General features: G+C 39.4%; 1 protein-coding gene across 6 annotated transcripts in view; it reads left to right on the top strand.

Annotated features, from left to right (window-relative positions):
- The window catches only part of ASCC1 (activating signal cointegrator 1 complex subunit 1), a 97738-nt gene that overhangs the window by 664 nt on the left and 81648 nt on the right, over window positions 1-15426 (top strand). For 4 of the 6 annotated variants that reach the window (XM_032312782.1, XM_032312781.1, XM_032312785.1 and 1 more), the window contains exons 1-5: window positions 3-855; window positions 1466-1610; window positions 2775-2874; window positions 8127-8224; window positions 12428-12606. In XM_032312782.1, coding sequence (XP_032168673.1) covers window positions 799-855; window positions 1466-1610; window positions 2775-2874; window positions 8127-8224; window positions 12428-12606 — 579 coding nt within the window. In that variant the 5' untranslated portion in view covers window positions 3-798. Of the gene's footprint in view, window positions 1-2; window positions 856-1465; window positions 1611-2774; window positions 2875-8126; window positions 8225-12427; window positions 12607-15426 lie in introns of those variants that run through there. The other 2 variants (XM_032312784.1, XM_032312783.1) reach the window with 1 other exon arrangement.

The following is a 15426-nucleotide window of genomic DNA, read 5'->3' as shown; positions in this document are numbered from 1 at the left end:
CCAGGGCGGAGAAGGTCGGAGGACGCGCTCTGAGAGAGGACTTCCGGGTCCTGCACCCACCTGGTCTTACCGCAGTTTGCCTGCAGCCCCGGAGTTCCTCTTTAGTAGCTCGACTTGGTGGCGTCGGTTTTTTGCTTGCTTTTATGATTCAGGGCTTCACCTCTCCTCCTAGACATTGCAGGCCTTCCGCTTTCCTCCCTCTCTCTCCCCAGACTCCCACGAAGCAGGGTTAAACTGGTTATTCCCTCTTCCTTCATACAGTCTCGTACCCCAGTGGGATACGAGTGGGAAAGGCAGGTGAAGTTTGCTCTTATTCCAGAGCTCATGGTCTGAGGGCCCTACCTAAACATTGAAGTCTCCCTTTTCCCTTTTTAATTTTGTGAGGTCCTGGGGGAATAGGCCACGACGGTGTAGTGTCATTACACTGTTGCTAATTATGCCTGACATCGTTCAAGTCTGTTTACGTTCTATGTTGTTATTTCTCACAACGCAGGATCTCCTCTTGGTTCTGTAAGCAAATTGCCAATTAAAGGGACTCAGACTTGCTCAGGGTTGGATTGGGCCTTAGTGTATTTAGTAAGGATTAGTCAGGTTTTTGCGGGGGGAGCTCTTAATTTTGGACTTCTGAGACTATGTAACCTGTGTAGTACGAGCACTGGTTGAACTTAACCATACCTAGTCCATAAGGAACTCCTGTTTCCTTAATTCTTGATTCATTAAGTGGTGATTAGAAGCTTCTCAGTGAATGTTGCACATTTTTGAGTAGTGGCCTATAGAAATGGAGTCCTCTGCTCAGCAATGTGTTTTGAAGAACCACGTTGGTTAAGTCACATTTCAACTGGATCTAATTTTGAGGTATATATTTCTAGCACCTCTGAAGGTACTTAGGGCTTACCCTCCAGCCCCAGGATGGGTGTGCTAAGCATTCCTAATGCTCTAAATTATTGCTGGATAAAAGGAGTGAGCCCTTTAGCAAATGGTTAAACACAGAAGGTTGTATCTTACTTCTTTGAGGTTAAAATAATAAAGAGACATCTATTCTCTCCAGTCATGGACAGACTGTATAGAGAGGGCTGACTGTCTAAATTTTAATCACCTTTTCTTAAGAGTGCTGAAACAGTTTACAAATTACTGTCCAGGGGTGCCCAGCTGGCTCAATTGGTGGAGGCGGCAACTCTTGATCTGGAGATTGTGAGTTTGAGTCTGGTGTTGGTTGTAGAGATTACTTAAAAAGAAAACCTTTGAAAACAAAAATTACTCTCTAGAGTGAGCCAGGAATGGAATGCTGTTGTGGAAAATAAAGCAATTGATTTGAAACAACTTGCAGATAGGGGAAATCCAGTGGAAACAGTGCTGCTTTTAGGATGTGCTGTGAACTGATGTCACAAATACATAATGATCCATAAAACAGAGATAGAGTTTTTATTTCTGATTAAAAAAGGTAAGGTGATCATTTATTTTTCAGGATTTCGTTAGGGTATTATTTGGTGAAAGTATCATGGAAGTTCTGCGCCCACAGCTTGTAAGAATTGGCGGACGGATTTATAGAAAGAATCCCATCCAAGAACAGACCTATCAACATGAAGAAGAAGATGAAGATTTCTATCAAGGTAATCCTGGTTGCTCTTTGTGCAGATTAGTACAATGTTCTCTCCCATTGTGGAAGCAGTGCTTTGTTTTGTTTCAAAGTGTTTCTGTGTGAGCACTGAAATTTGAGATGTTTGGCCTCTGCCTAGCTCCATTGTGTTGATGACTAAGGGGACTGGTGGTTTTCAATTTGATGAGGCATTCTCATTTGCACTTTCAAATCATGTTTCATCTTTGTGCAGGGGTTTAAATGTAATAAGGGGTAATTTTAGTAAACTATTAGTGTTAACCGTGAATATTCTGTGACAAAATTAAGTTCTTTCATCTGTAAAGTTGTGAAATGTATATGTAAATTACTGAAATAAGTGAAATATGTATTTTGTCCAGTGCATCAAAATGTTAACTGTTAATACTGTTATGCTGTTATTTGTCTCTTCTTTGAACTCATACAGGCAGTTCCAAATATACAACTAACATAGCTTTATTATTACAGGGGGATAATTTTAAGAAGTGAGGATAATTTTAAGAAGTGAGCTTGACAGTGGAGATGGATGATGATTATTTTCAAGCCAATTAACTCGGGCTTGGGTTTAATGCGTAAATAGGGCCTTTCAGGTTCTCTGCTTCCTTTTCCTTTTAGTTTATACGTTCTTCCTTCAGGCCCTAAGCTTTGGGGGTTTGTCTTCCTTCTGGTTTTCCCCATGGTTTCCCTTTGGCCTTAGGAACTTGATCTTCTTCACTTGACCCTCCTGGCTCTTTGCCTGGTGAGATGGAGTAAGTGCTTCTGCTACCATTCCTGTCTCATTCACTGAAGTAATTTTGTGTCTTAATACTAAAAACTGCTTACTTGCACACTGTAAGAGGATACATTTGTTATATGTGAATTATATCTCTATAAAAAAATAGAAAAAGATCTTTATTGTGTCTTAGCTTTTTGGGAGAAAACAGTTAAATAGTGGTATTCCAAAGTTCTAAGACTGGAAGATTTAAAATAGTCATTTGGTTTTTTTCTTTTTCTTCTGAGAGCAAGTGAGAGGACTGTCAGAGCAGTGTTGTGCAATATAAAATGTTGGGCTGTTCTTCGTGTGTGTGTATTTTTTTAAACCTTGAGTGTGGTTGGCCAGTGGGGAGAAGACTGTTGTCCACAGAGCAACAATTGTGAGCGAGATGTTCTGGCTTCTCTGCAGGCTTCGTGGAGTGTGCAGAGGAGCCCTGTGATGCTTATGAGGTGGTGCAGACCCAGCAAGGTTTCCGGTGTACCGTGAAGGCCCCCAGCTTGCTCTACAAGTGAGTGAGTGTCTCTGCCCCCACCCCCCCACCAGCTTCATGGGACACACTTCCAGGAAACTCAGCAGGAACTGACTCTTTTCCAGTGCTTAATTACTAATGATCAAACAATTTAGTGTTTTATGTCCTCGAATTTTTAAGGACTGATTATGGATCAATGTCATCATTCCAAATGTATCACCAGGTCCTGTTGATTTTGCCTCTTAAATATTTTTTGAACCTACCGCTCATTCATTCTTTACTCAAAGACCAGAACCCTACTTCATCTTTGTGGATTACTTCAAATAGCCACCTTACTAGGCTGTCCACATTGATTATTATTCTCCTCCCAAACAGTTCTTCACATTGAGGGTGCAGTGATCTTTCTAGAAGGCAAATGTGATCACTTCCTCTGCTTAAATCTGTCAGCATTCCTCCATTGAAGATGGAATTGTTCCATTGGAGTGATGGAATCTTGAATGTGACTTAGCCAGCCCTGCATTTTTCAGTCACAACTCATATCACTCTTTTTCTGGTTTTGCCCTTAAGCCTGGCTAGTTTTCAGTTTGTGAAATGTGCTTTGTTCCTTCCTGCCATAGAGCTTTGTCATATGCTGTTCCCTTTGCCTTATATTCTCTCTTCTTTACCTGGTTTTTATTCTTCTTCCTTAGGGAACCTTGCTCACCACCATTATCCCTACCAACCACACTGACTACTATATGTTTTCATAACACCCTCTACCTTTCCTTTGTACAGTTTTTCAGCCATGTGGTTTACACTTATGTGCTTACTATTGGATGTCTTCTCCACAAGATGGGAGACTTCTAGAGGGCAGTAATGTATCTGTTCTATTAACCTCTGTCAAAGACTGGTATGCTTTCTCCACGGTTGTCGGTATGAATTTGCTCGGAAACTTTTTGATCTCTTTAGTCGGGGGTTGCATGTGTGATTGCCCACATTCTGTCTCATGGTTTAGCTTATCCTCTGCCTTCAGCTCAGGTCTTGACCTCCAGGCCCTGGTCAAGCCCCAAGTCTTTCTCTCCTTCTCCCTGTGATCATGCTCTATCTCTGTATCTCTCTGTCTCAAATGAATACGTAAAATCTTTTTTTAAAAAAATATTTTATTCTTTTAAAAGATATTTTGTTTATTTATTTATTTGACAGAGATCACAAGTAGGCAGAGAGGCAGGCAGAGAGAGAGGGGGAAGCAAGCTCCCTGCTGAGCAGAGAGCCTGACTCGGGGCTCAATTCCAGGACCCTGAGATCATGACCTGAGCCGAAGGCAGAGGCTTAACCCACTGAGCCACCCAGGTGCCCCAATAAATAGAATCTTAAAAAAAACAGATAAACATAGCTTATGTGGCTAACTGGCTTCTTTTGGGTTTACATCTCTGGAGACAGACTGGTCTAGGAAGCGTGTAAATTGTTTTTCTGTGTTGTATCAGGTGACTCAGGTCTGTTCAAGCTCTTCTGTTAAAGGAGATCTACAAATATGGAGTCATACACCTTTAAGCTCCACGAAGCAAATAATTTTATTTTCACCAATCTTGAAAATATTCTGCAACACCTATTGAGGATGAAATTCTTCTGTGGGAATGTGGCCAAATGGGAAACCAGATGCTAATTCTTTTTTTTTTTTTTTTTTTAAAGATTTTATTTATTTATTTGACATAGAGAGATCACAGTAGGCAGAGAGGCAGGCAGAGAGAGAGAGAGAGGAGGAAGCAGGCTCCCTGCTGAGCAGAGAGCCCGATGCGGGACTCGATCCCAGGACCCTGAGATCATGACCTGAGCCGAAGGCAGCGGCTTAACCCACTGAGCCACCCAGGCGCCCCCCAGATGCTAATTCTGATAGCTCATTTTCCTTTAAGGTTCCAGTGACATTTTCTTCTAAGAAACAAGATTTTAGAAAGTCACTGTTTAGTTTCTTGATGAAATCGGTGTAACCGTTTTCCTCACTGCGTATATTTGCCACCACTGAGGTGTGTAAAAATTCCTTAGATGTCTGATTCCAACTTGACGATCTTCTGAATTCTATATATTCTAAGTAGTCGTTGTATTCTGGATGACATGCTTGTTAGATTAGTATGATTCTGCTTAATTATAATTAATACACTGAATTTACTAGGACAGTTTCTTTCTTATTAATCATTTCTGTAAGTTCATTTGGATCTAGGAAGAAATTACTTGACCAAACTAATTTATAATCAAATCCTAATTGTTCCTGGTGATTCACAGACCTGTACCCCTGGGGATAAAAATATATGTTTATAAAAAATAAAAATAAAAAAAAATAAATTAAAAAAAATCCTAATTGTTGTAACTCTTATCCATGGACTAGATGTAACTCATTAGTTCTCGATGTCAGGTGCACATTAGAAGTACCTGGGTAACTTTTAAAATTCCCTATACTTAGGTGCACCCTAGGCCAATTAAATCAGAATCTCTGGGAGCTGGACTCAGGCATCATCGTCATCATTATTTTTTTAAAGATTTTATTTATTTATTTGACAGAGAGAGAGAGAGAGAGATCACAAGTAGGCAGAGAGGCAGGCAGAAGGAAGCAGGCTCCTTGCCGAGCAGAGAGCAAGATGCGGGGCTTGATCCCAGGACCCTGAGATCATGACCTGAGCCGAAGGCAGAGGCTTAACACACTGAGCCACCCAGGAGCCCAGGCATCATTATTTTTTGAATCACCCCAAGGTGATTCCAGTGTAGCTAAGATTGAGAACTACTTGATCAGGTAGGAATTTCTACTTAAATCTTTAATAAAAGAGTCACCTTTTCATGTGTATCTCCTATTACTGTAGTAAATATTTTCGACTGTGGCTATACTCTTAGTTGGAAGGATGCCATTATGGGCTTAATGAGGATAGTATGGACTGTACTGAGCTACGTGCCGGTCACCGGGAAGCCCTTTTATACATGATCACGTTTAATTCTTACAACAACATTCGGTGTTATTCACTCCATTTTTGTAAGTGAAGAAATAGACTTAGAGTGGTTAGATGACTTGCCCAAGACTTGAGTCTAAACTTCTGTAACCTCAACCACTTCCTTTCTAAGATGCCTAGACTATTAATAACACCTTAAGCCAGCTACTTGTGTGTATGTGTGTGTTTATAAAGATCTTATTTTTAGGGGTACCTGGGTGGCTCAGTGGGTTTAAACCTCTGCCTCAGGCTCAGGTCATGATCCCAGCATCCTGGGATCAAGCCCCGCATCAGGCTCTCTGCTCAGCAGGGAGCCTGCTCCTCCCTCCCCCCCGACTCTCTGCCTTCCTCTCTGCCTACTTGTGATCTCTGTCTATCAAATAAATAGATAAAATCTTTTAAAAAAAAATAAAGATCTTATTTTTTTTTTAATTTTATTTATTTATTCGACAGAGAGAGATCACAAGTAGGCATAGAGGCAGGCAGAGAGAGAGAGAGGAGGAAGCAGGCTCCCTGCTGAGCAGAGAGCCCGATGCGGGACTCGATCCCAGGACCCTGAGATCATGACCTGAGCCAAAGGCAGCAGCTTAACCCACTGAGCCACCCAGGCGCCCTAAAGATCTTATTTTTAAGCAGTCTCCACACACCAGCTTGGGACTTGAGTTCACAACCCCCAGATCAAGAGTCGCAGGCTCTATGGACTGAGGCAGCCGGGTGTCCCAAGTCCGCTGCTTTTTGTAAGGGGCTTCTCTACTAGCCACATGCTAACCAACAGTAGCCTGGGTGAAAGTACCCCTTATTGATAAGGCCTGGAAAGACAAGAGCCTGACAAAGTGGATGCCATAGAATCTCTAGTCCAAGTCCAACACAGAGAAAAATTAGAGGGAAATTGTTGTGTTTCTTTTTTTTTTAATTATTATTATTTTTTTAAATTGTGTTTCAATCCTCTTCTAAACATCCTATTTTTGTTTTTGTTTTTTCAAACTGGCTTACTACAGTAGATCTTAATGGAAAGAATTGGACTGGTTATTCCAGGTAAAACAAATGCACAGTTTTAGACCTAGTCATCCATGTAGTTGGGCACTGTAATTGAAATCAGAGAAGCCGAAATATGGTTGATAATGGGAGAGTTTTATTCTCTTTATAGTCCTGTGTTTGAGTCTTTAGTGCTTTATGGACTCAAACTTTTCTCCTGGGATCCAGTAGTCTCATTTACTGTAGCACATCTTATTACTGTGGGTTCCAGAAGATAACCTTGGATTGTCAGAATTATTTATTCTAGGAGGGCCCGGCAATTAATGTAAATGAGTCACAAGATGGTCGAAGCGGAGTAGATGAAAGGCAGTAGGGAGTGATGGGGATTGCGATGAGCTCATATTCAATTTTTAGGGACAAGAGCTTACTCCAGCCAATTATTGCCATGAGTTGTCAGATCTTCTGATTTTTCTAAAGAACCTGGAAATCTACATTTTGGGGTGAAATTTCCCAATGTTTTGGTGAAATCTCCTGAACAAAATGTGTAGGTGCTGAATGCAGCTTTAGGGTTACCTGTTTACTGTTGTTGCTTTCAAAGCTGTTCTGAATAGTCTGTCCTAAATGGTGGACCTTTCTCTTTGCTAAGCTTTTTACCCTTAGTTTATTAATCAGGGATAATTCTTTTAGGATGAACTCCTACTATAGTCAATTTGCTCCCCAAAGGACAATGTTTTCCCCAAACTGTAGACCCACTGGTTGCTGGAAGTGCCTTTTGAGACGATGCCAGCTTTCTTTTCAAAGAATGGCAGACCCAGATTTTGAATCTAATATTGAAGACCAAGCAGGTGTTGGGCATGGCCTGGTTATTTCTGTTTATTCATTAAATTGACTGTAGGGCATCATTTTGCCAGTGAGTGCAATGCAGCACATTCTATAAAGCTATATGACTTGTAATTTCCTCTACAAATATTGAGCCTTTACTGAAGCACTTTTCTTTAAGGGAGTGGCCACATATGATTTAAACATGAAATTTAAATAATTTCATTTATCCATTTTAATCATTTCATTTTTTTTTTTTTTTAAGATTTTATTTATTTATTCGACAGAGAGAGATCACAAGTGGGCAGAGAGGCAGGCAGAGAGAGAGGAAGGGAAGCAGGCTCTCCGCTGAGCAGAGAGCCCGATGAGGGACTCGATCCCAGGACCCTGAGATCATGACCTGAGCCGAAGGCAGCGGCTTAACCCACTGAGCCACCCAGGCACCCTAATCATTTCATTTTAACCATGAAATGATTTAAACATGGAATTCTTTATTCTCATACATTTGACTTAATATTCTTCCGTTAATTTTTCTTTATATTATAGGCATATAGTCGGAAAAAGAGGGGACACTAGGAAGAAACTGGAAGTGGAAACCAAAACTTCTATTAGCATTCCTAAGCCTGGACAAGATGGAGAAATTGGTGAGACTCGGTATATATGATATTTAGTTATATTTGCAATCACTTTTGCATGAGTATGGAATAGTGTGACCCAAAGGAGGTATTTAGTGGTTGTATTCTTTCTTTCTTTCTTTCAGGCATTCCTGGGTAGGATTGAATAGTGACTATATTCTTTTTGGGGTTCTGTAGCAATTGGCCTTTTTATATCAGCATCAATCTCCTAAATGAAAAAAGATGTAGTTATACAACCTTATCTTGAAATTGAGTATCTGGGCCTTCACTGTGTACTTTACTGTGTACTGATGTTATAAAGCTTCCAGATTTTGTTGTGTATTAGGAGAATAATTTTATGCTTTACTAGCTTGAAATGGTGTTTGTGAATTGTTTCAAGTTAGAATTAGAGAAAACCAGTAAGGTCAACAAATTTGCGATAAAATACAGCCCTTTCCAGAAGGGTTCTCTTGTTTTTACCTGCTTTGTAGACTGGGAAGGATATTATAAAAGTAACGATTAAAATAACAACCCGAAATGTGAAATGTGTTAGCCTGGTGATTCACAGACCTGTCCCCCTGGGGCAAATAATACGTTATATGTTAAAATTAAAAAAAAAAAAAACTAAAAACAAACAAACAAATCAACCTGAATCAAGTAATTGCTCAAGTGAGGAAAAATAGTTCAATATAAATCAAGTCAGAAAGTGTGTGTACCAAGCACCACTGTGGACCAAGGGCACAGGCTTGTGTTGTAAAAGGGCTGTGAGTGAAGGGCACTATAGGGACAAAATTTGAGGAAACTCATTCTAAAATGATAGGACTTTTTCAAAGTCAAGTAAGTACAACAGCCTCCAATAATACATTTATTATAAATACCCATAGGTTTTATTAAGTTTTAGGGTAAGAAAAATTACAAGTGTTCTCATTTTGTGCTGTGTAAGAATCATAACAGATACGATGCAGTTGAGTGTAGACCAGTGCTGTCCAAAAGGACTTTCTGTGATAACGGGAATGTTCTCTACCTCCACTGTCCAGTACGGACGTCACTAGCACGTGTGATTGTGAGTACCGGAAATATGGCTAGTATGACTGGGGAATTGAACTTTTAATTCCATTTCTTTCTAATTCATGTAACTTTTCATTTAACTGCTTGCATGTGGACTCTTGTATTGGCTAGCAAATGCTAGAGTTTTCTCCAGCCCTTTAGTAATATTAGCAGACACTAATGTAAGAACTTCAATGACATTTTTGAAGGACTTTCATTAAAATATTTAGCTCTTTAGACTCACAGATAGAAAAACCCAGGTCTTTCCTTAAGTTTTAAAGTTCAAGCTACCATGGTGCCTGAGTGGCTCAGATGGTTACATGTCTGCCTTTGGCTCAGGTCATATCTCAGGGTCCTGGGATCATGCTCCATATCAGGCTCCCTGATCAGCAGATCAGCAGAGAGTCTGCTTCTCCCACTCCTTCTCCCTCTGCCTCTCCCTGCTGCTTGTATGTTTTTCTCTCAAATGAATAAATAAAATCTTAAAAAAATAAAAAAAGTTCAAGCTACAAGTATTGAAGTAATTATAATTGCAGTAAAGCTTATTTCATCATTAGTTTTTTTTTCTGATTGTAAATTGATACATGCTTTCAAAAAAACCCCAAAGTTTTTACAGAAATTATATGTAAGATATAAAGGGGAGTCTTGTAATACAAACCTCAGACATAATCACTATTAATAGTTAAATAGAGTCTTCCTTTTTTGTATCCATAGAGTAACTATAATAATTTTTATTGCAGTAAAAATTGTAACATGCTATAAATGTGGAGATTTTAGCCATTTTAAGATGCCAGAGTCATTCCAAAACCTTTCCAAAAAAAGGTAGGCAGGCTGTAAAGATTCCATTTTGACTTAGAAAGTACAAATATTTCAGTGTGAAACCCAGGGTGTCTAATCATTAAAAGTAAGAATTTAGTGGAACTAATTTAATTGAAAAACAAGAGGATAAATGGGCCTAATGGTCTTTTAGGGAGGTAATATATAGAAAAATCAAATTTGTTGTTTAGAGTGAATTGAGTTGTAATGTGGGACTAAGACAGGTTGTGGCATTTGTTGCCATTTATTCATTTTCTTTTGCCTCTCCCAAATTAAAGCTAATAAGGGTGGAAATGATGTAGTAGGTTTTAATTTGTCCTCTCAACAAGGATCTGGTTATCTAGTCTGTTTGAAGTCTAACAAAATAATACTGTTATTGTAGTTAGAGTATTGGTTTTTAGAAGTTTAATGTTAATGCCTTTAATTCTCTTTTTCCTATCTATCTCTTGTTATAGTCCCTAGACCCTTGCCTCACAAATTCTGGTCTTCTCAGGCATTAGTGTTTGTAGAATATTTCTTTTTCTTTTTTTTAAATTTTTTTATTTTTTAAGATTTTATTTATTTATTTGACAGACCGAGATCACAAGTAGGCAGAGAAGCAGGCAGAGAGAGAGAGGGGATAGCAGCTCCCTGCTGAGCAGAGAGCCCGATGTGGGGCTTGATCCCAGGACCCTGGGATCACAACCCAAGCTGAAGGCAGAGACTTTAACCCACTGAGCCACCCAGGCGCCCCTTGTAGAATATTTCTAACCTCATTTTATTTGCTCTTTAGTCATTAACTGATCAACTTTGAATCTTTTCTGGAAATCAGTCTGAGCACCTTTCAGTGAGTGCCCTTTTCAGTTTACTGTGTTACAGAGACGAAACCAACCTCTTAATGAAAAAGAATAGATTTAGCATTTTGTACCAGACTTTTACAGAAATAAAACATAAACATAAGTTTTAAGCTTCCTTCCCTTCTGTTCCTTTTCGTTTTAGTTTCTGAGCAAATTTTTCATCTTTGGCAGAGATAATTTTTTTTTTAAAGATTTTATTCATTTATTTGACAGACAGAGATCACAAGTAGGCAGAGAGAGAGGAGGAAGCAGGCTCCCCGCTGAGCAGAGAGCCTGATGCAGAGAGCCTGATGCAGGGTCCTCAATCCCAGGAGCCTGGAATCATGACCTGAGCTGAAGGCAGAGGCTTTAACCCACTCTGCCACCCAGGTGCCCCTCGTGTTGTTTTTAAAAATCTATTCTTTTTTTTTTTCTTTAAGTAAACTCTGCTCCTAATGTGGGGTTCAGACTCATGACCCTGAGATCAAGAGTCACATGCTCTACTAACTGAGCCACCAGGCAGCCCTGAATCCTGCTTTTACTCCTTTTGGATTTCTATCTAGGAGTGGAATTCCTGGTCATAAGGTAGTTCTCTTTTTAACTTTTTAAGGAACTGCCATACTTTTCCATAGCTGCTGCACCATTTTATATTCCCACCCACAAGGTATGAGGGTTTGCTAGGAAGCTACATAGCGTTTTTAACTCATTTTTTAATTTAAAGGTTTTTATTTATTTATTCGACAGAGAGAGACAAAGTGAGAGAGGGAACATAAGCAGGGGGAGTTAGAGAGGGAGAAGCAGGCTTCCCGCCAAGCAGGGAACCCGATGTGGGGCTTGATCCCAGGACCCTGGGATCATTACCTGAGCCAAAGGCAGACGCTTAATGCCTGAGCCACCTAGGCACCCCTTAACTCATTTTTCTACTTCATGAGGTGTTCTTAAGGGTATTCTGGTTTTCTTGCTTGTTTTGTTTTTTAGAGGTTGGGGGGAGGAGCAGAGGGAGAGGGAGAGAGAGAATCTTAAGCAGTTTCCACCTCCAGCAAGAACCCATCGACATGTGGGGCTCGATCTCACAATCCTGAGATCATGATGTGAAATGAAATCAAGAGTTGGACAATTTTTTTTAAGATTTTATTTATTTGACAGAGAGACACAGCAAGAGAGGGAACACAAGCAGGGGGAGTGGGAAAGGGAGAAGCAGACCTCCTGCTGAGCAGGGAGCCCAATGCAGGGCACGATCCCAGGACTCTGGGATCATGACCTGAGCCAAAGGCAGCCGCTTAACAGACTGAGCCACCCAGGCGCCCTAAGAGTTGGACAATTGACTAGGCCACCCAGACACCCTAAGGATATTTTGTTTTTAAACTTTATTCTGCTTAGATTGAATTCTTTAGTAATTTTCTTACCCTTGGTACTGTTCCGTGTTCAGAAATTATGTACACATTCAGGACTGTTTGAGCTTTGCAGAGATGACAGAATTAAGGTCACTCACTTTACAGGCATTGGATTGTCATGTTAAACATCCCTCCCTTTTTTTTCTTTTTTTTGCTTGCAGTAATCACTGGACAGCATCGAGGTGGTGTAATTTCAGCTCGGACTCGGATTGATGTTCTTTTGCTCACTTTTAGAAGAAAGCAACCCTTTACTCACTTCCTTGCCTTTTTCCTCAATGAAGTTGAGGTTCAGGAGCGATTCCTAAAGTTCCAGGAGGAAGTACTGGAGAAGTGCTCCATGGTAAGCAGCAAACAAAACAAGAAATTAAAACGTAAAGAAAAAGTACAAAAACTGGTGGTTCATAATTCAAACAGTAGAAAGATACACATTTCTTCTCCCACTGAAAAGAGTAACCATTTCTGTAGCTTTCTTCTGATTCTGAACTGAAAAAAAAAGTATTGACATATTGGCACATAAGCCTCTATATATTATGGAGATGTTCTTTAAAAATGTCAAGACATACAAGTAGTATCTCAATATACATATTATTCTGCACCTTGCAAGTGGCAGTGTTCATGGGATGCCTTTATCTGTAGATCTTCTGCCTTGGGCGGTAATGGCTTATTTGGGGTTAGGAAGTAGAAGAAATTTGTGCATAGAACTGTCATTTGTTTGTGACCAGGATAACAGCAGATAATCTAGATTAGAAAACAAGGTGTTTTGTTTTGTTTTGTTTTTTTAAATATTTATTTGGGGGAGAGTACACAAGCAGGGGGAGAGGGAGAGGGAGAATCAGATTCTCTGATGAATGGGGAGCCCGATATGGTGCTTGATCCCAGGAGGGTGAGATCATATCCTGAGCTGAAGTCAGATGCTTAACCGGCTGAGCAACCCAGGCGCCCCCTAGAAAACAAGTTTGAAAACTCCTCTTGGGGATAATTTTGGGAGATTTAAAGAGACATTGATTTAAAAAAATTTATGAACATAACATTCATTTTTTGTTGTTTTTCTTCTTTTAATAAATGTTTTTCATAGAAAGTTTATAAAATAAAGAAAAGATGAATAAAAAGTCACCCCTAATCTCACCACTAGGAAATAATATTGTGGCACATGCATAGATGTTTAAAAAAATAGAGTTTGGCATATATATGCTTTTATATCCGGCTTTCTTTGAAATTTTGCATTATACCATGATCATTGTTTTGTCATTGAACAAAAATCTTTCCTTTTGCTTTGGAGACAAGAAGGGAGTTACAGCAGTGATGACTAAAATAAAATAATCTTATTTCGGTAACAGTTCAGATAACTTGATTTTTAATGGCTGCTTAGTATTCTAGTATATGGATGTATAATGGTGTGGTTTGAAGTGGTAGGGTTTGGAGTCAACAGCCAAGAAAGTATTCTTGAGACATTGTGGGTGCAAAAAGGTGGTTTTATGAAAGCACGGGGACAGGACCTCTGGGCAGAAAGAGCTGCAGTGGGGTCATGAGGAAAGGCTGATTATATATTTTCAAGTTGGGAGGGGGTTAGGGATAGCATAAGTTTCTAAGGAATTTTGGGAGCAAGGTTTCTAGGACCTCAAGGGGTAGCTGTTAGAAAAAGGTCATTTATTACTGTCTAGTTAAAACCCTACTCATGAGACCCTTTAGAAGTATATCAGGGGGCTATAAGCTTGTGGGATGATTACTAACATATATCTTGGGGGATAAAGATAAAGGAAGTTTCTAAAGGAATTTTTTTTTTAAGATTTTATTTATTTGTCAGAGAGACAGAGAGTACAGGCAGGCAGAGGCAGAGGGAGAAGCAAGCTCCCCACGGAGCAAGGAGCCTGATGTGGGACTTGATCCCAGGACACTGGGATCGTGACCTGAGCCGAAGGCAGCCGCTTAACCGACTGAGCCACCCAGGTGTCCCTCTAAAGGAATTTTAATGTGTTAAAGTAGATTTATAAGATCCTGGGGGGTTGGGATAATGTTAAGCTAAGATTGCCTTTTGCCCTTAACAAAGTATCAAATCTAGGCAGCCAAGTTCCTAAGGGAGTGTCACTCTGCCTGTTTGAAGGATTTGTCAATGGGCTGTAAGTAGTAAGGAAATTTAATTTTTCTTTTGCCTTTGCTTCCCATATCATATGATAATAATTTATTTTATCTTTTTAAAGTATTTGTTTTTCATTATTATAAGTAATGATGTTATGACTCTTCTGCGAACATTTTTCTGCACTAGTCTGGTTAGTTTCTTAGTAAATTCTTGAAATGGAAAAAGAGTATGTGTGTGTGAGTTGAGGGTTTTGATATATATTCCAAATTACCTTCAGGAAATGTTACAACACTTAACATATCAGACTATAGTTTTTTGGGGGGTTCTTTTTCCCACCCTTGCCAGTATTGGTGTTATTATTCTTTTAAGGTTTTTTATTTTCATTTTGTTTTGTTTTTATAATGCAGTTGCCAAAAAATATTAGCTCGTTGCTTGATTGTCCATTTATTTGATTATTGGTGAGATAAGACTTTTTCATATGTTCAGTTCTTGTTTCGTCATGTCTTGGCCCATTTTTCTGCGAAAGTGTCTATATTTTTTTATTTATTTGTAAGAGCTTCATGTATATTAAGAGATCAGTATTACTTCATAATTTATATTTAACTTTTTAGATTATTTGAAATGTGTTTTGATATATAACAAGAGGTAAGGTTGTAACTTTTTTTTAGCCCCTATTTAGTTAACCAGTTATCTGCCGAAGAATTAGAGTCTTTTATTTTACCTTAAAAATTATCGTGCAGTAAAATGGACTTTTTGGGAATGAGTTTAGTTTTTTTTTAATGTTTTATTTTTAAGTGATCTTAAAAATAAAGTGTGGGGCTTGAACTCATAACCCTGAGATCAAGAGTTGCATGCTGTACCAACTGAGCCAGCCTGGTGTGCTGTGGGATGTGTATAGATTTTTGTAAGCAACTACTACAGTAGGATAGAGAATAGTTTGACCACCCCACAAGATTGCCTCTTGCTGTCCCTCTGTGGCAATCTACCCCACCCCAGACTGTGGCAATCACTGATCTCTTCGTGGTGACTACAGTTTTGTCTTTCTGAGAATATCCTATGAATAGAATCGTGTAGTAGGTAACC

Source organism: Mustela erminea, chromosome 14 (assembly GCF_009829155.1).
Source record: "Mustela erminea isolate mMusErm1 chromosome 14, mMusErm1.Pri, whole genome shotgun sequence".
NCBI classification, from domain to species: Eukaryota; Metazoa; Chordata; class Mammalia; order Carnivora; family Mustelidae; genus Mustela; species Mustela erminea.
The sequence above is the reverse complement of the archived record's forward strand: the minus strand, read 5'-3'. Positions and strand labels throughout refer to the sequence as shown.